General features: G+C 42.0%; 1 protein-coding gene across 5 annotated transcripts in view; it reads left to right on the forward strand.

Annotated features, from left to right (window-relative positions):
* ADK (adenosine kinase) overlaps nt 1-24,994 on the forward strand; it is a 253,036-nt gene that overhangs the window by 203,436 nt on the left and 24,606 nt on the right. For all 5 annotated transcript variants that reach the window (XM_062001445.1, XM_062001448.1, XM_062001447.1 and 2 more), the window contains exons 8-9: nt 5,326-5,361; nt 10,750-10,864. In XM_062001445.1, the coding sequence (XP_061857429.1) occupies nt 5,326-5,361; nt 10,750-10,864 (151 nt within the window). The remainder of the gene's footprint in view (nt 1-5,325; nt 5,362-10,749; nt 10,865-24,994) is intronic.

Raw genomic sequence — 24,994 nt, forward strand, 5'->3', positions numbered from 1 at the left:
ATACACATGTGTGTGATATAAAGACACCATATTACTGCATCTTTATGTTTAAATACCTGGATTTGCTATAAGAACACCCCATCCAGGGTCATATTTAGTCATAAACCAGCCTGGAGCAAGAAGAGTGGGAAACATGTGATGACACAGCTCACTGGCCCCCTTTCTGAAAAACCACCTTGGCTCCTGCACTGTGATGAAGGAAATACCAAAAGCAGGACACGTGGTGATCTTGTTAAGTGATTCTTTGTGACTTCTTTTCTGACAAAAAGAGGAGGGCAATTTTAACAAAAGAACATGGCTTTTGTTGGCCGGTGTTCAGAATTACTGGGCGCAAGAGATACTGCTGAAATCAGAGGTTCACAGTGCCTATGGAGTACATAAAACCAAGGATATAGGTCTGAAAGCACAGAGGTTTATCAGAAAGCTCTTTGTTAGGGACAGGGAAAGATGACAGGAGGGACAAGCCAATAGGAAGGACAAATGTGCCCACCTAAAGAAAGATGAACTGCGAGTGTTAGTAATTGTAATAAAGCTGAAGACTTACAGTCTCTGTAGTGCAGGGGGACAAACAAGTACCATGTGCCTTGTTGGTTGGTTGGTTGCTGGGTTTTTTGGTTTGTTTTAGAAAGTTTTACAAGTATACCATCCTTTAGGAAAGCATGAATGGAAAGCACCTCTCTCTGAGAAGGGAGATGGTCAGTGTAAAACAGCGTTCGTTGAGTCAGGCTTCTACAGAGTGAAGTTGTAGGTATCAGTGTGCATCAGTGCCATGCAAGTCTTGCCTCTATTCCCATCTTCTTGTTGTCACACACTTCATGTAGGGTTTTAGTGCTAGAGATTTGGCAAACAAGGCAATCTGGAGGAAAGCAAGAGAGAGTACAAAGAACACAAAGTTATACCAGGACTGGAGATGAGCTCGTGGGTGGGATGGATAGTGCTAAATGACAATACTGAAGAAAAAGGGGATTATCTGAGATAAAAGTAGCCTTTGTTATGTTCAGTGAAACAATGTAAATGGAAGAAAACTAACAATTCTTCCTTCTGAAATATATGAAAGGAAGGAAGTGTTTAAGGTTGGTTTTTCGGAGATTTTAGTGGCTAAAGAAAGTCTTGGAAGGTGTGATGGGGCGAGTAGTATTCAAGTTGTAATCCAACATGGTTGGCACCAGGAGGTTCCATCGAGGGCAGGCAGTGTGGATGGTCCTCATAGTCATTTAATGTTTCTCACTGAGTCCCCTCAAGTTTGCTCTTTTCGTCATTTCTTAGCTTGTACTGCAGGGATCTGCTGCTGCAGTGTGAGGGGCTCGATTCATGGGCTGGGCTGAACCCACAGTTTGTTATGCAGAGGAAGAGGATGGTGTTCCTGACATGACTAGGGCTGCTTTGGGGCTTATGAAGTGAGCAAGTTTACAGTTACTGCCATAGGAATTCCACAAAAACCTGTCAGTAATCTCCCAATTGACAACAAAGTAAATCAAAACCCAGGGTGGGGAGTTTTCTTCCCCCCTACCAAGGCAAAAGAGAGAATTTGGGAGAGCTGCAAGCCATAATAGGTGAGTTTAGGTTATTCTGTGAGATGTTTCCTCACCAAAGGATGGCAGGGGAGGGATGAGCTTTGCTGGTCCCTGCGTGTGCGTGGTTGTGTGATTACGGGAGATGCATTCAGTGTGCGAGGGCATCATTGCTGCCCTGCTGCTTTATCATTTCTTTATGAGCTAATGTTGATTTCAGCAATGAATGCAAATTTCGTTTACTGTGCTCTTTTTCTCCATGTAAAGGTTAAAAGGTATATTGTAGATAATTCTTCTGAAACCATCTTTGTCGGTTAATTTCAGCAATACGGTGTTTTAAATGCTGTCCATTTAATGGTGAACTAATACGATCGAGTCATCACAAAACCTTGGTACCAACCAAAGAAGAGGTTTGAATGTGTCAGGAAGATGTAATATATGGCGTGCTTGCTGTGTGTTATGGCAAAGGGAATGTACAGTTCTTGAAGCTGAGCCATCGTGACTCTATAATCATTAAACTCTTCTAAAATAGGGAGCTAACAAGCACTCCTAGAAGTGCAGATGCTCATGGAGTCTGTGTTTGAGGCTGTGGTTCTGTTTACCTACAAACAGTTTGTATCACTGGTGATAAAAGGGGTCAGAATTTAACAAATCCTGTTCCAGTTAGATTATAGACAGCTCCGTTTCCTAAATGCACGGGACTCCCGACATCAATAAAATACACGCAAGGCTGGAAACAGTTCTCAGCTAGCAAGGGATCCTAACATAACAGCAAGGCCAGTGCTAAGGGAAGCTGTCTTTATTTTTATAGTTATCTCTTTAATTTATCTCGCTTTCCTGTGTAAACTGCTCACTATTGTGCAAAGGAGAGGGTGTGTTTTAGCTTGGGTGACACCGTGTTGCTCCCATTAAGTGAGGCTGTTCACAGGCTTTTTCCAGTGTGACTCAACTTAGCTTTTTGTTCTCCTCATCCCCCCCAACCCAAACTCCAGTAGCCAAATAATGTTTCATAAACAGCAGTAAATTTGCTGTCAGGGTTAGTAAGGAGATTATCTAGAGAAAGGACCGTGAGTTTGTAACGTGTTGAGTATGAAGGAGGGGAAGGTGAGGGGGAAGGTTTTAGGCAATGAGCTGTTCCCTCGTAGGCAATGATGGAAAATAGCTCTGAAAATGCTGAGTTGCAGTAATGAGCGAGTCAAGCCCAAAGTTCATCAAACCTGAAAGAACTCCTGACATGAAATGAAGCTTCCTAAGAAAATGGTGTGTGGCTGCTTTGCTCTGCTGTTGTCGCATGTCACGCTTCAATGGAAATGCTGCATTCTCTGGGGAGCGCTACAGCTTCTGTGGAGGTTGTTTATTTCCTTAATCCCTCCTTCTTCGTGATTTCCAATGTCAGATATAGAATGGAAAGCCTGTAAATATAGTGATTATCATTCTGATTATCACCTGCATCGGGGAACGCCCTGGCTGGCCGCTGCAACCTCCACATGTTACAGCCACTTAGATTTTAAACCTGACTACTTTATTAGAGACGTGAAGCTCAGTATGAGGTGCCCTAGGGCTGCACAGATGGGGTCTGCTTGTTTCCTGTTCTCACTGTTATTGTGAATAGATACTAAAAGGTTCTCCTCGCTTTTATCTGGTTAATTTACTTTGAACTGTGCCTAACGTCCAGGGCCTGCCTCACGCTTCTCACCAAGCTGTAGTCTCCAGTGTGTCTTCTGAGCTTTATTATCTCCGTATCTTTCCTTACTGGAAGGGCCTTAGCTCTTAAATGGATGTAATTCTGAGAAAGGCTGATTCTTAGGGGGGCTGTAGGCACAGTCCTTGCTGAGAGAAGCTGCTCAGGAGTTGTTCCGAGGCTCTTTTGATAGGAGAAAATTAAGATTGCTGTTGTTCTTTGGCGTGTTCACACACCCTGAGAGTAGAGGTCAACTGCAGGAAAATCTATGCTTGTATGCTAGCTACCATTATTCATGTAGCCAGGCAGCAGACCGGGCTAAAAGATGATGCTCTTACCAGGCAAATCCAAAGATGAGATGCTTTTGTACCAAACGTGCAATCATTTATCCTTTCTCGTGGAAGGGCCAGGTCTCTCAAACCACACGTGCTATGCATGGGTGCCCCAGAACACAAAATGAAGATGAATCCCCTCAAAAGTCTCCCACATCAGGAAACACTACTTAACTGGGATAGGTTTTTATTTCACAGATGTAAGAATGTCCTGGTGTCCAGTTTCTTGGCCAAACAATAGTTTAACGCAGATGTTAATGTCCTGCTGTGGTGGGACATGAAAGAAATCCCCTTAGGACAGATCAGTGTAACTTCCGATTTCGTTTGCACTACCAAAATCCTGAGGTCCGAGTCATTTGGCTGCAGTACAGAGCTTTTAGTCCGTTGTTTTTATTCTCTGCCCCTTTACCACTCCCCTTATTTCTCTTGGGTTTTTTTTCCTGTGTCCCAGTCCCATTTGAGGCTTTCTTCATTGTGTTGCAGTTCATTGTAAGCGCATCGCTTCAGAGTGAAAGCTCGCAGGCTCCCTTTTTCCTACGAGCATAGGCTTTGTTAATCACATGCTGGTTTAGGAAAACACTGCATGATATCTTTGAACCCTACACTCCTTCTTGACAGCCAGGCTAGCAAATGTCATTGACTGTGTGATGTACAAGAAGGAATTCAATTGTAAGTAAATTGTCAAAGTGGCTAACCTTGCCCGCACCCAATTGTCAGGACCATGATTCAGTTTTTCTGTCAACATCAGCTAAGGCTAACCCGGTCAGCCTTATGTTTCTGCAGCCAAGCAGCCTGAGGAGTTGTGCTTTTCAGCTTATCACATTTTATTAACCTCAACTTAACTGTTGTTGTAATCAACTGTACCCACTTTGGGCTCTTATGTAGCCCCCCAAAACTGGCAGCTCATCTAGGGGCACAAGCGTGTGTTTTGGAAGCTGGCGTGGGGGCACTGGGCTTAACTGGTTTGGTACGGTAGTTAGTTAAGTCAGATGAACTCACCATTTTGGCTCAAGACTTGTGCCTCTATTAATATCACTTGGCAAAGATGATCTGGAAGAATGTGAGTTAAAAGGCGAAGGCTTTGAGGGCTTTCCGCAGTATTAAGGTAGAAAACATCGCTATTGTCTTCTGTCTCCTTGCTTTTATATCAACACAGATTTTTAATTGTTCCAATCAATATAAATAAGAAATGAGGACATTCTGATGCCCTGATGTTTCCTCTGTTCTTTCAGGGAAAGAACATAGTTAAATTGCCTAAAGCAGTGATTAAGACATCAGAGTGTTTTAAAAAGCTCCTCTGATTCCACCACAAGGGTTTGAACACATTTTGTCATCCTATTTTTTTTTAAAGCAATGGAGATGACAAATTCTCTCTCTTGTTTTTTTTTTCCAGTGGCTTGGTAACCTGTGTCCCATGAAGTGCCACACAGAAATGGAGATATGATACAAATTCCATTCAAACCCTTAGGGAAGGATTTGCCTGGGGTTTGAAGTAGTGGCTTCCTAGCCAAAGTCCTCTCTCCAGAAGTAACTTTCCTCCCCTGGAAAAAAGAAACCAACCCAAAACAACACATATTGTACCTTCTTTATTTGAACTTGTGGAACGTGTTGCCATTGTACTGTTGATGGGCTTGAGGGAAGGAGGGGGAAGCTGTTGGTGCGACTATCAGAATTGAACAACTGTATATGGGTATATTGAGATAATCGTGTCAAAGGAAAACTGGCAGAATGAGTTTCCAAATGTGTTATTTCTTCATTATCCAGCACTTCATAATTAACTGTTCTTTTTTGATTATTTCAGGAAGCTGCCACTTTTGCCAGAGAGCAAGGCTTTGAGGTGAGTTAACCCACAATTGCACACTAAACAGATCCTAAAGGGCTTGGTTTTTTTTTTTTGCTTGCTGATAATGAAGTTCTTTTGGACAATGATTGATGTGCTATTATACTCTCCAAGCCTCGCAGCGGTTGCCATGGAAACTTGGCAGTCGTCATGGTTTCTTTGTTCTGCCAGCTCAGTGTTATGACGCACTCTGCTAGGTCTGCACCCAACATCGCCTACAGATGTTATTTATTGAATTTTGAAAAGCCTCTTGGGAAGCCGAGAGGTTGGGCACGGTTTCAAGCTGCCTCTGCAGATATGGGACCTGTCAGTTTGTTCAGTTAAAAAGCTACCTCATTAGCTGCATTACACTCCGTAAGGATTCGCTGCCGAAGCAGTGGCGAAGGAAGACTAAATAGCGAAATACAACTTAAATCCCTGCCATGTGTGGACTGTCGTTATGCAAATGAGCCCTGGAAAGGTTGGGTGTGAAATTGTTAGGTACTGATTAGTGTAAACCTGGCTTCTACAAACAGCTTCTTTCAAGAAGGGGTAGCGTGGAATTTGTGCTTCGAAACACATTCGAGTTGGTGTTTCCCATCTGTGCTCTCAAAACGCCTGACCCTCCACTTCTTGAAGTAAACACTGTTGATTTTTGCAAGGATTCCTTTCAGAGCTTTTGGTTTCCTCTTCTCGAGGTATTTATTTGAATAGTGTCTCCCATTGGCTAAAGGCAGATAACTTAATCCGGGAGAGCTATCAGCTATTGGTCTCCAAGGCTGAGTTCGAAGGGGCAGGTTTTAAATGCCATCATTAACGTGACAAGGGCTGCGCTAATTTAGAGGATAGCAAGCGATCTCCCTGAAATCCAAAGTGCAGGGCTCTGATTGGTTCCGCTGGAATGAGACCCACCTTCATTGATTTGTTTGCAGTGTAGAGGGACAGGCAGGAGTTGGAGTGCTCAGCACCCCTTTTTGCGTGAAGAACGGGAGCCGCGCAATTCGAACGGCGTCGCTTTGAGAACGCGCCGCTTCTGTGGCGTATAAAAACCACAGGCAAGGACTGACAGCTTTTGTCCTCCAGTTTCCACTTCCTTAGAACCATATACCAGCAGGTACATCAATGCCATCGCTGTTTTCCATGTTAAAACCGTGGGCTGTCCCGTTTGGGTTCCTGTCTCCCAAAGCCACGTGGCTGCTCTGTAGGAACGGAGACTTTTTTATCACTGTCAATTTTCATTTGTATAATCTGTATGGTTAGCATAAAAACACACTTGGAGTTTATTCCATCAAATGAGTGAATTTCACAGATGCCTCCAAATATAATATGAAGCATAACAAATTATTGGTACCCTCTGGTAGCTAGACAATAAAAAGAAAGGAAGGAGTGTATTAAGTCTACCCATTCTATATTTTTATTGCCCCCTTGAGCTAAAGGCTTTGAGTGTGCCTGGTTTAAATTCAGTTCTAGTGACAAACTGCTTTTCCTGGTGTCTGCTAACTACCACCGTATTAACCTTTCCATTAGTGCTTGCTTAGAGATTTTAGCACAGTTCCTTCTGAACATCCTAAATCTGCCACATTTGATTACAGCCTATCAGTAAAGTGCACAGTGATTATGATCTTATCTCTTACTACCCCCCTTACTTGGCCACAGCCCACACGTCAATTTTACTGACAGAGATGTGTAAAATTTGGTCAGTGTCCACAGATTTGTTTTCCCACTGTGCTGTGGAGGCAAAACCAAGTATATTATGCTTACTAATAAAGTATCTTAGGAAAAACTTGGAGCTTCAATTAGCCTTTCAATTAAAAAGAACATTTTCCAGCAGCTCTCAAAACTTGTAAATGTTATTTCTATTGAAAATAGAAAACTGGTGAAACATGGAGAAAAAAGACCCCAAAGGACTCGAGTGACCAGGGCAAAAATCAGGAGGATGTTTCTCATAGAGGTGATGGGCAGTTGCTGATGGCTAAATTGGAATTACAACCTGGAAAGAGTGTTGATTTTTATCAAGAATAATCTGAAATCTTTTTAGTGCCATTGGTTGTGATTGGCTTCTTATTTCTAAGTTCGCTGCTTCTCTGCTTCTCAGTACTTTGAGCAGTTCATGTGGACTGGATAGGTCTTTTAAACGTGGATTGAGTTAAGCATATCTGAAGCAATGTCTGAAAAAAAGAGGTGCAATCAAATCAACTTCAGGGAAAAATACACCCTTTCTGAAGGAAGAACAGCTTGTTGTAAGCAGGAGAAAACACTTCCATGGCACACATCTGGATTGTTCTTTGTAAGAGATACCACATCCAAAGGATTTGGTATTGTTATGCTTAACCTCACCAAGAGTTAGTTTTCCGTTGTACTTTGCTGAAATACAAGCTATTCTTTGTCCTGGTGAGGCTTCATCTGGAGTCCTGTGTCCAGTTCTGGGCTCCCCAGCTCAAGAGAGACAGGGAAGTGCTGGACAGAGTCCAGCGCAGGGTCACCAAGATGATCAGGGGGCTGGAGCATCTTCCTTACAAGGAAAGGCTGTGGGACCTGGGGCTGTTTAGTCTGGAGAAGAGCAGACTGAGGGGGGAGCTCATTAATACTTCCACTTAAGGAAAAGTTCCACATAAGGAAAAACTTCTTTACTGTGAGGTGAGGGAGCCTTGGCCCAGGCTGCCCAGGGAAGGTGCGGAGGCTTCTTCTCAGGAGGCTTCCAAACCCACCTGGACACGTTCCTGTGTGACCTGATCTAGGTGGAGCTGCTTTAGCAGGGGGCTTGGACTAGATGGTCTTTGGAAGTCTCTTCCATTCAGTGATTCTGTGTTTTTGTAAAATCAATCATGATATTTGAAGACCATGATTTCCTTTGTTTTATCTCCTGACCAACACATATCTGTAATAACCAGCTCATTATTTCTGATGCCATCCCTTCCTGGAGCGCATCAGTGTTTTCCTTTTTTGTGAATTTCATGCTCTATGGCAATTTAAAACTATTAAATAAATAGAAAATTCACTGCCTGTGAAGACAGTGCTTTACCCTAATCTTGTGCTGTAGTCTCTGCATCTCAGTAATCTGCCTGCTTTGCCCCACGGTAAATGTTCTTTTTAAAATCACTACTAGCCTCTTCCTACCCTCTCCTGTTTCCTTTGATCTCCATGATGCTTTATTGCATTTTCTAGTTCACAGATCTCTTTATCAAGGCCTGACATAGTTCAGAATCTAGGTAAACCTTCAGAAGCCTACATATTATCAAGCTGAAAGGCTGTAATTCTCCATCCATCCATCCATCCATCCATCCATCCATCCATCCATCCATCCATCCATTCATCCATCCATCCACCCACCCCCTCTTCAGCAACTGATACCTGCTGTTCACAAATCTCTTTAAAAAAAGACATTCCAAAGCACAAGAGCAGCAATGTCAGGGTTTTTTCTCTGGTATATTTGAGGCCCTCCTTGCTTTTTGAGGGTGAGGGATGAGATGGCCCGTGTTCACTCCTCAATCCGTGCAGAGATGTTTGAGGTTCTTCTCTGGTGGAAGTTGTTGCCTTCTAAAAGCTATATTAGTGGTCTAAGCAGGAGGAAGGAAGAAATAACACAGAGGATAGTATATGCAAATGATAAATCTGAGATGATTTTATAAAGAGACCAATAACTAAGGGGAAAGTATCTTCACATTTGGCAAATGTGTATAAATCAAGGGGTTCATGGACTAGCAGAGTTGGAGGAGAAATTGAAGGAAGGCTAAGAGTATTGCATATGAGCTAGATAATTTTCACACAGTTACTTGTGTGTATATAAGCCTGGCATATTTGCTGCCCATGAGAAAGGAGAAGTGCTTGAAGATCAACAAGATCATTAAAAAATCAGCAAGTAAGCAGAGCTGAATGGGTTACAGATTGTAGTTCTTGAAGGGTTTAACTGACCTGCTGATGAAAAATAATCAGTCTCTTCTTCAGACTGGCAGCTGCAGTCAAAGTAGCACATACCATACCTCTGTTTGGAAATAACACTGCTGATTTGGGAAGATAAAGATCAATTTATTAATGGTATCATTTAATTGTAACAGCTCTGGTAAATCTCTTGAAACCACTCTGGGCAGCTTTATAAATGAATTGTATTCATTATGTAGTTGTGTGAAAAGATGAGATGGGACTCTTCACCAGCTGGACACAAAACAATGTAGAAATGTCTTGTTTTTTCATATATTCAGTGCTAAGGCCCTCACCAAATCAGACAGGTATCACTGCAGTTGATTTTATGCAGGAGCAAACTGTTAATACAGATGTGAATAAAGTGGGACACAGCACAGAGAATAATTACAGTATTTCTTACTTTTCCTAATGTTGAAGGGAGTAAAAGAGAAAAAAAATAGAAATGATGGCAAGAAATGAGTTTCTGTATACCAAAGTTGATTTGTAACGTTGACTGGCTTGAGCTAAATCTGAGCACAGAAGCTTCCCACACAGCATTATAAAGGGATTGGGTGGTTACAGAAATAACAGGAATACCCAGATTTAGACGAGATTGAAAAGTAAATTCGAAATTGAGATCCTTGTCTTTCAGATCAGGAGGCAGCTGTGGGAATAGGAAGCATAATATTCTAATGACAAGTTGTGCAGTGAAGCTTCCTTGCATCGCATTCAACGTTTCCCACTTGTTGCTGTCGATGACATTGGATGGACGAGAGGTTGGGTTCAGCTGGGCAGTTTCTCTGTTCCTACCCACATGCACCGTGGCCCTACAAAGTCTCTTTAAAGCAAAGATTCTTGACATTTTTGCAGCTTCAGAGAACTCAGGATGTTCTGTGCCCCACTGAATACAGCTTTCCCTCCTTGCCTCCCTGCATCTCAGCCACGGGACGGGCTGGTGAGCACACAGCCTGTTCGCCTGGGCTCTGCACCCACTGCCTGCAGTCACTTTGGTTGCTGAGATCAGTTGCTGTAGGGAAGTTAGAGAAACAGTACTTGTAATCCTGCTGAAATCAGAGGGATTATAGTGCTATAAAGCCTGGCTAAATTGGATGGAAATCGGGCTCAGAGTTTATCCAAAGTATTCTCTTACCAATTTCATGTTTAATTTTATGATAGTTGAGGTTAGAATCCAGTCAGCAGCAAAGAAACCCACTAATTGCTCATTAGGAAATGCTCTGTAATTCCTTTGTTAGCTTTGCAGTTTTGCAGCGATTGGAATAGCTGAACTATCATTATCCAGATTAAAAACAATGGTCTCGTAGTACTACATAAACCCTTAGGAGAAGGCAGTGTTCCTCCTCTCAGAAACCTTCCTCTGCTGACAACAGAGTCCTATTTTATACTGTGCTGTAAGAAAACAAATCTTTGAACTGCTAATAAAGTTCTAATCTCTCGCTGCTCTTAGTGTGCTGGTAAAACAAGACAGTCCTTTCTCTCTGTTAACAGACTGAAGACATTAAAGAGATAGCCAGGAAGACACAAGCCCTGCCAAAGGTGAACACCAAAAGGCAACGAATCGTGGTCTTCACCCAGGGGAAAGATGACACTGTTATGGCTACAGGTATGTTGTTCACATCTCCATTGTCTCTCCCAGTGAATATTCCAGTGAGTCAATTGCAAGTCGCTGTTGTACCGATTAGAGCTGCTGAGTGGTAGGGGGAGCGTTTGCCTCTCTGCTGTTAGTTTGTGCCTCTCATCTGTTAGGCTTTTAATTGTTCTAAGAGTCTGAATTTGGGAAGCTGATATTTCACAGGAACGCCTGGGAATTTGTTTCTCAACATCTCAAGTTCTTTTTATAACGTAGATCTGAAATATTGATCCAGTTGGTTTTACTCAAGGTTTTTATGACTTGAGATTTTATCTGTGTAGCCATCTTTGCTGCAAACAAGAACACACTCTGCCTGCTGAGAGCAGCTGTGCAACACTACAGTATATTTAAACATTTGTGAAGAGGAGGAAGTGAAATCCAGCACTAAGTGAATTTCCAGGCTTTTTTGCTTTGAGCAGAAAGTCTCACTTTAGCTCTTTCTCAGCCGTCTGCTCTTCTATTCTCAAAGGAGTGTGTGGGAAAGAGGTGTTCTAGCAGGGATACAAGTAGTTTGTGCTGTCTAAATTGATGCTGTACAACGCACGGGTTTAAGCATTATAAACATGACTGCCTGCCTTTTGACAGCCTCTTTGGTTCCATCCACCTATGCTTCTAGACTAAATAGAGCTATTAGAAACACGTGCTGTGGCAAGGCGTGTTAGCTGTTGGTTCCCTCACGAGGTAAGCTGTTAGTCAGGGCTGAATTCCTGCTTTGGAAGGCAGGTGAAGTTGAGGAAGCTTTGCACCTCAGGGACTGGGGCTCACTCATATGATATTTGCCTCAGAATCAGAATTGGCTTCGGACTGTGGCTGCAGGGCTAGGCACTGGGTAGGTATGTCACTGCTATATGGATCATCCTTAACAGCAGTTGCAATGATTTCTCCAGTCCTTTGCTGCTTCTCCTGTTTTGTCACTGAGAGTCGGGTACCTCACTGAATAACGGTGTGAGTGTTGCTTCCAGAAAGCTGCTGCATTACCTGAATGGCCCATATGGAGGCACTCCACTGGAGTGTTGTACAGTTGACTGAAAAGCAGCAGTAGAGACATGTTTTCATACAGGAGCTAGTAATAACAGTAGTAAACCTAGATCTTACATGTAACCCTCCTGTGCTCTTATTTAATTTTCACTGTGTACTTATTTCCTTCTTCAAACTGGAGTTGTTAACAAATCCATTAATCCCTTCTTTGATATTTTTACAACTGGGAGCTTATTTGAGGACTGACACTTGCTAATCTTAGCTGTTTGTTCGCTATGAAATGAACTTAAATTCCAGAATGCACTTTATGTGCATGCTAAATGCAAGATGGATAGAGAGTGGATGCAGTGGTGTCAGCTACAAAAGCAAACATGATAAATGTTAAGGCAGTTTTGAGCCGTGGGATAAGCTATTCAGTGCACAAGCATAGCTGAATCTCTTTGCTATGTTGTTATTCATGGCAGCCAAATAAATGTCAATAATAAAAGAGAATTAAAGATTTTCATTTCCCAGAGGCAGTCCTCTAATACAGCTTGATCTTTCATTTCATTTGTAATTCGTTCTCATGTCAGGATGCAATCATTCGCCGGGCTCTGTGTGTCATGTTAAGTCATTTAATAATGATTAAGAACATAAAAATGTTTGGCCTGTGGGGCAATCCTTGAAAGAGATACCAATTTGTTATTGTTTTCCCCCTTCTTCCTTCCTTTGGTGGGGTTCATCTTTTTCCCACCCCCTCACATTAAAATAGTAGGTAGAGAAGGAGAAGCCGTCCCTTAATGTTTAGCGTGTGACGATAGCACGGGCTGGCACACAGTGCTGCCAACACACTTATCTCAACACTACTTGCATCTAGTTGTGCTTTGAGACCTACAGTGGAAAGCATGAAAAGTTTCTAAGTGATCTTTGGAAGAATTACTGCAGTTAGGAGTAGTTACCAGTATAAAATGAATTCCCTCTCTAATGCACAGGATGGCAAAAGCAGGCAGCGTGTGGCTGGTCATCCTGCCTTTCTGTGAAGAGTTTGTGCTGTCTGCTGTGTCAGCTGTGGATTTAGACATGCTTGTTGGTACTTTATATTTTGCCCAGGTTAATAATAATAACAACATATTAGTTGGAAAGATTGTTTCTGTCAGCAGTGACTCAACAAGAGGGGATCAGTATGGAGCCAAAGGACTCTTTCGTCCCTTCTGCTGCTGCCTTTACCCATCCTTCGTGGATGGTGCTGGGTTCTGAGAGAAGGGGAGCAGCTCCTCCATGAGTTGTGTGTGGGTTGAATGGCAGATCAGGTAATGGAAATAATGAAGGGATACACTTTGATACAGCTCTGGGTGGAAGGAGAGAAAATAAGATGGATAAAAAGGGTTGTTGCAAGGTTGCCAGCTCATTCATGAAAGAGCACAGAACTATATGTGCTGGAAACTCGATGTGGGCTGCCTTTGGTTGGTTTTTGATGGGATGAGGAGGGCTAGATAACCATACACATGTGGAGAGGACTGTGGCATGAGTTTTTGATTCACGGACAGGCCAGAGAATGGAAGTATCAACAGATATCTGGGAAGAAAGTTGTGCAGTTTGTTGTGAAAAGGAAAGAAACATTGACCAAAGAGTTCTGAGAATATAGCTCTTACAGGCGAGGTACAGAGCTTAGGCTGAGACATGTGAAATGTCTTACTTCCTCAAAAAATCTGCTCCAGCTGTATTGGAAAGCAATTTAGTCATTTTATGAATTGCTGCAGTTTCCACAACATCATTTTAATGCCCACTAAAGCCTCTCGTGGCTCACCTCGAACAAACAGAGAGCTGTTGACACTCAGGCGTGAATCCACAAGCAACCTGGAGAGAGGTCAGTGCCACCAAAGCAGACTGTGAAAACAGGGACAGTAACTGCATCAGCAATCCCAACCTAAACCATTCCCATTTGTCAGTCCCCTTTCTTTGGCTGTCTGAATTGTTTGTGTCTTCAGAATAAAAGCTTCCTCTCTGTTTTATCATGGAGCACCTTGGGTCTTTCTACTGTCTGTTCACATCTCCTCCATCACTGTACTCCAGCCCCAAGGCCCGTTTTCTCTCCCTTTCCTTCCTGTTCTCTGTCAGTAGGAATAATTGCAAGGAAGAGGCAAGCTCAAATTCAAGCTGAGTGTGATCAGTGTGTTTTCTAGGGACGGAAAGGAGTGTTTAGGATTGACACACAGAAGCTGTGGCAGATGAAACGTTGACTAAATTAACTGTCAGCCTCTAATAAGACCATGGAGCATGTGCAAGTGATTGTTGTCTGCAGTTTTCCTCTTCATGCCATGGAATGATAGAGTGTTTAGGTTGGAAGGACCTTTAAAGGTCATATAGTCCAACCCCCCTTCAACGAGCAAGGACATCTTCAACTAGATGTCTTTGCTCAGAGCCCTGTCCAGCCTGGCCTTGAATGTTTCCCAGGGGAAGCATCCACCACCTCTCTGGGCAACCTGAGGTACATTTTTTGGTGATGTTGAATTTTATCTTTTTTACTGAAGAAGTTATTGAATCTTTAAGAATTAACACTGGCAAAAACACTGTGATTTTCTGTAGCATCCTTCTCCAACATGACTGAGTTAAGAGTAGCCTGTGAGAGGCACCTGGGATGAAACCCCTCGGAGCAGAGGATTATACTTTGGAAAAGATACTGGTAACTGAAGATTAGATCTATAGACTTGCTTACTATAAGATGTTATTTGAGGAACAATGCTGGGTTAATTCCTTGCTCCTCATCCATTACTTGGCTATGAAGACTCTGCTCCCACTGCAACAGCCTTGTTCCATCACATCCCTCTTCCTAGCCCTGAGATTCTGGATTTGACTGAGGGTTCCTGAGTTTGTGATACATGCATTTCACGTTTCTATCCTTTTTTTTTCCTGTAACCATAAAGAACACACATGCAAGGAGAGCAGGGACAGTTCTGAACACATCCAACCTCCTGGTTTCAGCAGCTGGAGCTTTTAAGAAACGCACCAAAACTCACAAGCTCTGGCAAGAACACATATGTCATATCTCTATGTGTGCTATACCATTTGTCAGAATCAAACACTGTGAAAGCTATCCTTTTCACAGAGTTGCTCATAACATTTTTAAACAAATTACTTGTAGTCAGATAGGTTTTATGGCTGGTCTTGGCCCAAAGGGAAATCTTTGGAAAGTCTGAGCAGAATCGGTTCAAGCGATGGAAAAACACACTTTTATATTGAAATATTTGCATAATTCAAAAACAGCTGAAGCTACAAACTTTAAACTTGGCTTGTTTTATAGCTTTAATAGAGGAAAGAAAAACAATCCAAAATTAAAGAAAACCACTTCAGCATTTTGGAAGCTGTGAATGATGAAATCTGGCATGTTGGGGCCTGAACACACAACTTTCCCCACCGTGTTTGCAAGACCACCTCTGTTAAGGGCACATTGGCAGTAACCTTGTGCATTACAATAAGGCAGTAAAAATGGACTTTTTTTTGTAAAGGATTCAAGCATTAAAACCACCTCAGTTAGGGCTTACTGACCCCTCACATCTCCTCCAGTTTTTGGAATACGTTACTTGAGATGTTGTAACTATTGTGTCAAGCAGTGCTGGCACTTGTGGTAAAATGACAAAAGTCCACCTTAAATGTTTCTTGGTGCCACATAGTAGGTGCCAAAACAGTTTTGTTAATTTCTACTGATTGTGCTTTAATGTATTCCATAAATCAAACAGCATGTACAGTGTAGACAAATTAATGTGTCACGATAGACCTTGCAACATTACCAGAACCCACCAACCAAGCTCTTGATGTTGGAGCAGTACTAAGGCATTTGCCTCTGCCTGTTACCTGCAACGGGATGCTGAACTAAAAGGATGTTGCTGTCACCCAGTATAACCATTCTTAAGGCAAAAGATACAGAGATGCTCATAAATTAAAAGTTTATGTGTTTGGGTAGAACCAAAACCAGATCTAAATGGTACCGACACACAACAGTATGTTGTTGTGAATGGTGAAGCTTCTTTTACTTTGCAACGATGTGTTGGGTCTTAAATGTTTCAGAAGAGTTTTAAACCCCTTGTTTTCAGAGAGATTGTCAACACAGGGGAAGCTAGAGGGATTTTAAGAGCTGTGTGTAAATCATCATGTTGTGATGCTGTATGCTTTTTGGGGGAATAAACAGGACTGATGTGCAAGCAAACAACTTACTCTAAGCAGAGGTCAGTCGGTTTTCTTTGTCAGGTTGTGCTGCAGTCATAGACCAGCATGTGACCTTCTGAGCCTATCTATAAAACATCAAAGTATTTATTACTATTGACACTGCTGACATTTTATGGTGGGCCTGTTTGCAGCTCCTCTTTCTGTAAGTTACTGAGTGTTGTGTGTTCCCTTCCAAGAAGAAAGGAGAAGTGTTATTTTTTCCCCTGCTTACAGCTGTCATGCTTTGCCTTCCAGACAAGAAAACCTTGCCTAGCTCTTTTTTTATATCAGCCAGCCTTCCTATGTGTTCACACAAATAAAAGTAGTGTCTTGGACCTGGAGAAATAGTAGTTGGGTTATATTACAGTGTGCTCTCTTTTTCACAGGGTTGCACCCTTTCACTCTTTCCTCTCACTTTATATTCAAACACGGACAGAAAAGCTTAAAAAACCAAAACTGGATTTAGGAGAAAGGGAACTTTTAGTCCTCTAATGGACTTTGTAACAAGGGAGGTAGAAAAGCCCAATAGCATTATTTTTAGTTCAGTTTTGACTTAAGAAAGCACAAAACCTAAATTCATAATGAACATTTGTTGATAGGGATTAATGAATCCCAAAGCTGGCAATACCTTTTCTGTGACTGAGGCCATTCGTGCTGTGTGGGAGAGGAGGTCTGAGCATTTGATTAGACAGCTGAAACATCATGAAAAGCTAAGTTCCTGGATACTGGAGTCTTGACTGGACTTGAAAGTGTATCAACTGTTGTATCTCAAAGACACAAATGTAATATGTGTGTGGTTCGGGAGCATCATGTTGATTTAAGACAAAGATGTATTTTCTAGTCTGATGTGTGAACACACCAGTTCAGTCCAAAAGCTGAGAGTGAAGCTAGGAAATACACTTTTCATGTATAATCACTAATAATTAGGAATTTTCAAGGCCAAACTGTGCCTCTTACTAAACCTACCTCAAACTTCAGGTACTGTGGTGAATTTACATTGTGGCATTCTGAGGGAAAAGTGCCCCTTTAAGCTGTGAAAAATACATGTATGTGGAAAGGCCATAAAGACGTGCCTCTATCCCATTCCTCAGGACCAGGCAGTGTTTCCTCGTACTCAGAAGATTTGCTGTGTTTGTTTCTCAGATACAAACAGATAGATTTAGGAAGATGGGTTTTGTAGCTTAATTGTAAAAAGAATTCTTGTTAATACACAAATCCACTGCATAGTAGATTTCTTAGCAGAAATCTTATGATGATGGAGAGATCATTAAAGAGTGGGAGCAGGACTGAGGCAGACCAAAGGTCTGTCTGAGTTGGTATCTGCAACAGGCAGAAACCTCCCCCAGTAAGGTGTTGAGCTGCCTGAACCAGCTCGTTGCAGGGTCTAGATGAGCTCTAGTGCCAGCATGAAAGGAGAGAATGCAGCATTTGCAGCAGGAGACAAGAATGAGGCTGCAGTATGTGCAAACTGTAGACCTTTTCCATGTAGCAAAGACTGCAGCTCCAGAGAGGGAAGTGAAGTTGCTCCATGATCAGTTGGTAGCGATGAAGAACTGTCTGCAAAGCAAAGACCAAAGAATAAGGGGGCAGAGCCATGCATATACGATCAGAAAAGAAGCAATCTCTTTGACATCTCATACAGTGAAAGCCACCAATTTTATCATAGAATTACATTAAAAGAATAGTGTGGAGTCTCCTTCCTTGGAGGTCTTCAAGCCCCTCCTGCACATGTTCCTATGCAACCTAATCTAGGTGACCCTGCTTCTGCAGGGGGCTTGGACTGGATCATCTCTAAAGGTCCCTCCCAACCACTACCATTCTATGATTCTATGACAGCAGAATTGGTCATTCAGTAATTGGGAACCACTGGAACTAGTGACAGCCTTCCAAATGTAGTTTGTGCTTTTCACGTGTCCGTGGATGGATGTGACTCGGTCGAGGTTATCCCTCACTTTCTGAAAACGTCACTTGCCCCCTCTCCACGGGCACCACACGTGAAATTCTGCTGGCTTTGCTTTCTGTTCAGCAATTGTTTTCACAGCTACAACGTGATGTCAGTGTGAATAATACCTTTCTGGCTTTTTGGACCAACTGGAGGAAATGCAAAACTACAGTATTCTGTTTCATAGGAAAGAATTATCCTATACACCTTCCCTGACAGTTAGGCTTAAAGTTTAAAGCTCTCCACTTCTACACGTGCCTCCTGTATTGCTGCAATATCCAGTATTTGACTTTAGCCATTTCTCCTTGAGAGCAAATGCTTCAATGAGTTGAAACCTGGAACACAATCTTTAAAGGCTTACGGTGCAGAGGCTCCTCACCCCCTGACACTGAGGTTCAAACCATGCTAACAGAGTGGCTATTTTATGACATTAATCAAACAGGCATTTTTTAAGGTATATAGCTGAGATGTGTATATTTATCTAGTTATTTAAGATATATACGTTTTCTCTTTACCCTAATTTGGTGTGATTCTATTTTTCATAGCAAGGAATTAAATGTGTGGCTTGTTCAGCTGGTTTCATAATAGATCAATAATTTGTTGACTTTTTTTTTCTCCTGTGGAGATGTGGGAAGATCAATGTCTGTGGTGCCCTGGGTCATGATCAATACTTTTAATAAAACTTCCTCTTTTTTTTTCTGGGTTTTTTTTCCTGGGGTTTTATTTCTCCCCTGCCTTTACCTTTGTACGGTTTTGCTTTTATTAATGAGCTTTTCCTTTAGTTTCAGCCCATTAATGGTTTTCAGATAATGTCATACTGCCCAAGGTCAAGGCCAGTTTGAACTTAGAACTCTACTTATCAGTGATTAAATCTATTGGATGGGCTTAGATGTGTTAGAAGACCTAAGAGTTTGAAGCATTGCTTCTAGAGGCTGAAAGTTAAAACAAAAGAAAACCTCAATCTTTGGGGAGGATGACACAATAAGGGCTTTTCTTTTTGTTTCCTTCTTATATAAACAGCAATTGTCTTATTTATGGATCTCATATTGGTGTTAACACTGCAATTATCTACTGGGGCCTTGACTGCTCTTCAATTAGAGATATTAAACACTCCATGTTAAGTTTGATAAAGGTACGTTGCCCAGTTTGCAGAACCAGTTAGAAGTAAGACAACAGATCTGTTGTTCACTGGTGAAGCTCTGGATGGGAGATGGCAACTCATGTGTTATCAACTGGAACACTTACAGAGGATATGATGTTATTGCCTCTTGAGGTTCAACCCAGTGTCTTCTGAGATCAATGGAAAGGTCTCATTAACTTCATTGGCTATTGATTCTGGCCATGGAGGACTTGAAACATCCGTGAATATTAATGGTTTCTACTGATCCATGGGTGGTTTTTTGTCTGCAGTCTCCAATTGCATCTTTGTGGTCTGCCTCGAGGTTATACAAAATGCAAACTTGATCCATGCTGAGAGGTTTGATGACACGTTACCTGAAGGTTTCTTCTTTGCTGTCTGTTGCAAACGAGGTGCATGAAGAACTGGGCCCTTTGACCACTGGTATGTAGGCAGAATATATCCTGTGGGAGATCTTTTTTCCCCCATTATTTTGGCAGTGTTAGCCTTTTTTAGTAGGCAGCAGTTCACTTCATAACAAATCATCACAGAGGAGTTTGAGCAGCAGAATCTCTCCTCAGAAGGTGCCCTACAGACTCTGATAGCCTATCACCTTTAATCTAGAGATTTTATTTCCCATCTTGTGATTACAGTTGAATGAACACTGTAGAAAAGTTTAAATTGTACCTATCCATGTCATGCTTTTGCCATAAATGATGGAGCTTATGTTTCCAAGCCTCTGATCTTTACCTGCTCAAATAGTCACTATAAAATAATTGCACAGAGTGGAAGGATAGTAAAATGTGGGTCTGTGTGGTGACCCTGGACAAAAACCAACTATAGGAACCAGCCCTTTGATTAGAAGTTTCTCTGCTGTAGCATCCAGTTGCAAGTAATGGAAGTTGTGGGAAACAGGTGATTGAATGGGAGACAAATCCTTAGCTCCGGGAGGGACAGAGCAGAGATGATGGCTAGCAGGAAAGGTGAAGGAAGGGAAGGTTTGCATGGGTCTCGCTTTGCCTGACTTGGGGATTTAGGATTCATTTTGTGTAAGATGACAAAACGCCTGGGGAGGTTAATTGAAGTTCTCAAAAGCAGTTAGTTGTCTAAAAGTGGAATTGTGAGATTTTCTGATGGGTTTGGCTCAGGGATTCTTACAGTAGATTTTGCAGGTAAAGCAAAGTGGAACTTGTTTAAAGGCCATATCTAAAAAGTAGCTGTGCACGTTGCTCATGTAGCAGTGCTGTGAAACACCTGAGCATGGTGTAGAATGTGAGCTGTCAGCTTACATATAAACCCCTGGACACCACAAAAACAACGTTTATGCAGTTGATCCCCTTTGAATGAAAGTAGGCTCCGGCTCCCTCTCACTGTGGCTGTTTTCTTTGTTATGAATAATAAAGTCAGTAAAGTAAGCAGACCTGACTTAAAGTGTATACAGAGGCAGATTTAGTGAATACAGTCAACATGAACTATTCCTGTGTTGTTATGTTTTGGATATGCCTACTGAGTGATGTAAGACTAATGTTTGTTCAAAAAAAAAGGGTACATGGAGTCATCAGAAGACAAATTTAAAAGTTTGGAAGGCTGCTGACGTCGATTTTGTCCGCTGTAGTCTACTGCTGTGCCCTCCACTGCCCTCCTAATCCATCCTGATTCTCCTGCCAGCCCCAGTGATTAGCAGTCAAAGCTAAATCAGAGAGGAGTCTATGGAACCAAATATTTATGTCCCTTGTAATCTGACACTGTGATATTGTACTGTGAACCTGAAAAGATGCCAGGCCATGCATTGTGGCTAATAGCAATTGATCACAAACGAAGCTGCAGAACTCTGTTCCAAATTGTCAGCTTTGTAAATCTGATAATAAGTACATCTCCTGATAGAATATAAAAGTGCAAGAAAACTATGCATGCCCTCTCTTTCCTCTCCACCTGTCCAACTGCAGGATGCTGTTGGTACAGTACATTGTTGTTGCTGACAACCGAAGAAGAATTTTTTCAGAAGCAGTTGGCTATCAAATGATGGCAAATTTAAAGGTTATGCAAATCGTGCCAGTACAGCCCAGCTTGTTTCAGACCTCTTTTCTCTATTATCATATCAATTGAGTCAGCTCATAGTAGACAAAGCAAGGTTATGGGAACCACCTAGAGCATCATGCACCATTAAACATCAATGCAGCATACATGAACATCTGCAACAACGATCTTATTAACAGAGGGTACAACGGAAGGCAATAAACAGCTTTCTTAGTCACTTAATTGTAAAAAATTTAATAACCTAATGCTTGCATTATTTATCAACAGCAAGTTGGTCAAAAATGATGCAATTGTGGTGCATTAGATTACAGTGCAATACCTATTGCACGCTGTAAATCGCTCCAAAAACATGAAAATCCATTTATGAGCAGTTAAGCACTGTTGTTCGTAGAGTGCTCAAAATGCACTTTTAACTTCTGGTGCATCATGGAATGTATCTCCCTTCTGCACTGATATTTTAATATTTGGCTAAAACCAAGTTTAAAAACCCTGAAGATTGGGGTGGTTTTGATTCCCTGCTTAAATAGCAGCTTAAACATTTCAATAATCAACGCACGGTTGTTGAAAAGCAGAATCCAGAAACCATAAAGCAGCCTTTGTGTGTGCAACCAAAAGAGATGTTTGGGCAAACAAAGTAAAGCAAGTTAGATATGTATTTCATGTTGGCTTCTGGGGTAGTCACTGCACTCATGCACAAGATGAGAGCATTGTGAAGCTGTGCTCTCAAATGGCTTGGAGAAGCGAACGCAGATATTAAAACGCGTTGGAAAATGATGGTAAAGAGAAATGAGGTTTGGTTGTCCGAAGCCAATGTTAGGGATAGGCTAGGGCTGGAGCACACCTTGTGCTGCTGCAACCAAATTGGTGGGGTGCGACAGCCCTTCTCTCCTTGGGGACTGTAGGCACTGGTGGATTACCTGGTTTTGGTTAACAAGGAACCGGAGGCCAACTCACAAAAGGTTAGAGCTACGGGAGCAGAGCCCCGCTCCTCTAGTTCAGCCTGAATGCTCAAAATGTACAAGCATTTAAGAATAAAATCAGAAACAGGAAACAAGAGACTGGATGAGTAAAACAGTACAGGCTCAAAGGTCGAGTTTGACAAGTGCATTGAGCAGAATAAACGCACCCCGAACGCTGGTGTGCTCCCAAGCAGCGGCGTTCCTTCCTGGCGCCCTCAGCCGCTGCTATCGCATCACGTTTGTATTTATATGGAAAAAGAATGAAGCCTTCTCGGTTTTTGTTGGCATAAAAATCCTGATTGTGCTGGGCTCCTTGGCTCCAGTCAGCCTCCGTGTCACCAGCAGACACCTCGCTCGTCTCTGTAACCAGTGGGAATCAGCAGAGAGCAGCGAAGGATGAGGGGAAAGAGGCTGAAGGAGAAGACAGGACGCAGCAGAGATGAAGTTTGGTACAAGTATAAATTTGGCAAGCTGAGGGTTACAGAGGTTCATCTTGTTTCTGTGGGAAAAGGAAACCTTTTCTTCCAAAGTGTTAAATTCAAAGCCTTTGTTGTTGTTGTTTTTCGCTTGCATTTATTTCCTCTATGAGATGGCAAAAAGGAAAAAGCAGGCAGTATGTCTGAATAAGCACTAAGTTGTGTTTTGATGTGTTTTCAGTTTATACTGAGTTTGTACAGTAGGAATCTCTCATTGCTGTTGTTCTAATGGACACCTCGGTGGTCACCTTCACAATAATACAAGTTAGGCTTAAAAGATGACAAGTTAAGCATCCCTACACGTGCCAACTAGAGCTCTGATCACTTTAGAAACCATCTATTCCTTCCAGAAAGGAGATCAAGGTGTTGTTTTGGGGGTTTAGATTGAAATAAAACGGAATGATTCAGCAATTTAATGCTATGGAAAGTAATCTTTAAAGTAACTGAGAGTGACAGGCGGTGGCAGGATTTTGACAGGGTTCTGCAGAGATAGAGGCTGGTAGGTTTTAATTTGCCTGCTAGGTTACCTGTTTTGGTTTTTGTTAAGCAACTTGTTTTTATAGCATTGGGGTTTACTTTAAATGACAGTGCAACACACTGTGAAGCCTGTTGTGTTACCTTCCTGAGTGCCCATACTACATGCTACTGCCAAGCTTTTAAGGGCTTGCTACACAAACATAGGATGCAAGAGCTATTGCTGGAAACTGTCAAAACTGCAATTGCAACAACTGTATCCAAATGAGTTTCATTTCACTGTGTAGCAAATAAATTCAGAGTTGCATAATCCGGGTTAAAACGTATTATGTGGTAGATTGACCATCCTGCTTACAGCAGTGGTGAGCTGATACTTTTTAACTGATTGATGCTACACAGATCATAGTTTGGGGTATTTTATCATCTAAGAAATTATCTGCAACTAATATTGGGGGAAATAAACATCAACTGAGGCCAAATCCTCTTTCTGGACCGGCATAATGCTTAAGGAATTCCATTGAAAACAGTGGAGTTGCTCCGTTTTCAACTGACATTTTAACAGCAGAATATTTTCCCACTGAGGTTAGAACAAATTTCAGCCTCCACTGCAGTGATGTCTTCTAAATAGATTTTAAACCTGCAAAAAGCCTGAGAAAATTTGTTTAGCAAGCATGTTCCATCCGTCAGAAGAAGTAAATAGTCCAGGGAGATCTTAATTAAAGGCAACGCAGAATGTACAAATACAGCGGGAGGAGAAGGCGATTGTGAAAGTTCCAGAGCTCAGCTCTGAGTTAAAAGGATGAAAAATTACAGTTCCTAGGTGGAATTTGAATATTGAAAGGCAATGCTGAGGAATTTCTGTGGCACATCCACCTCAGCAATGTCCAGCTAGTATCCAATTAGTTATTTTTTTGAAAGGAGACATATCTCTCTCTCTATATATAAACACATTAACTTATTTTTAGTAATGTTTCTAGGGAAGGCTGTCTCTTTCATTTCCATGGACTGATTTTTATGTATGAACCTAAATATAAATTCTCCCAGAAGAAAAAAGGCTCCTTCAGAACTGCTCTGCAGTGACCTAATGCTCACTCCTTCTCTTTTCAGTCTTACTGATGCTCAAGTAAAAGAGAAGTGCCCTGGGCCCATTTCTGCCTCCACTGACAACCCGTGCTTCTCAGATTATCATGTAGCATAAACAAAGCTGTCATGTAACACGGCATTTATTGAAACTGTGTGATTTCTGTGTTCACCACTCTGAAACTGAGGTATAGCCAAGAAAGCTTGCAGGTTTTGATAGGTGTGTTTGCCCCATTAGGGCAGTATGCTTGGTGTATTAAAAATGTGAAGCATAATGCAGCATTTGTCCTGCTGGAAATCGATGGATGATGTGGTTTTTTCTCCTTTTAGCCAATGCCCCCATGACTTTTTAGGTAGGAATTGCTTTGGCCTGATTGTAGGTCGATGCTTGTCAGGAAGTTCTCCCACAGGACAGTGCTTCAGTGGTCCAGCCATGCCGTGGTTTGAAGTGTATCTGTAGAACACCGTGGAATGGAGTTCAAACAGACACGTTCCTGCTAGCGTGGGGGTCAGTGTAAACAGTAAGGGAAGCACAGGGTCTGCTTCCTGAGCTGAAAGATGCTGCTTTTGTGCAAAGTCCCCATAGCCAAGTTCCAGAAGGCTGAAGTGCAGATGTGAGCCAGAACACACGTGTTGGTGTGTAACTTGGGTGTATATTGGTGACGTATTCTTTACCTTAGATGTTGACATTCCAGCTTCCATCCTTTGCCTGTGTTTTCAGTTCTTGAGCTACCTGTTTACAGACAGAAATAGATTTGTTTGTATTTCCCATACACAGCTCAAACAATAATGGTGTGTGGGGTGTGCTGGCTCGGTCTTCTACATGTAAGGATCAAGTGAGATGTAGAGCGACCAAAC

Source organism: Colius striatus, chromosome 8 (genome assembly GCF_028858725.1).
Source record: "Colius striatus isolate bColStr4 chromosome 8, bColStr4.1.hap1, whole genome shotgun sequence".
Lineage (NCBI taxonomy): Eukaryota > Metazoa > Chordata > Aves > Coliiformes > Coliidae > Colius > Colius striatus.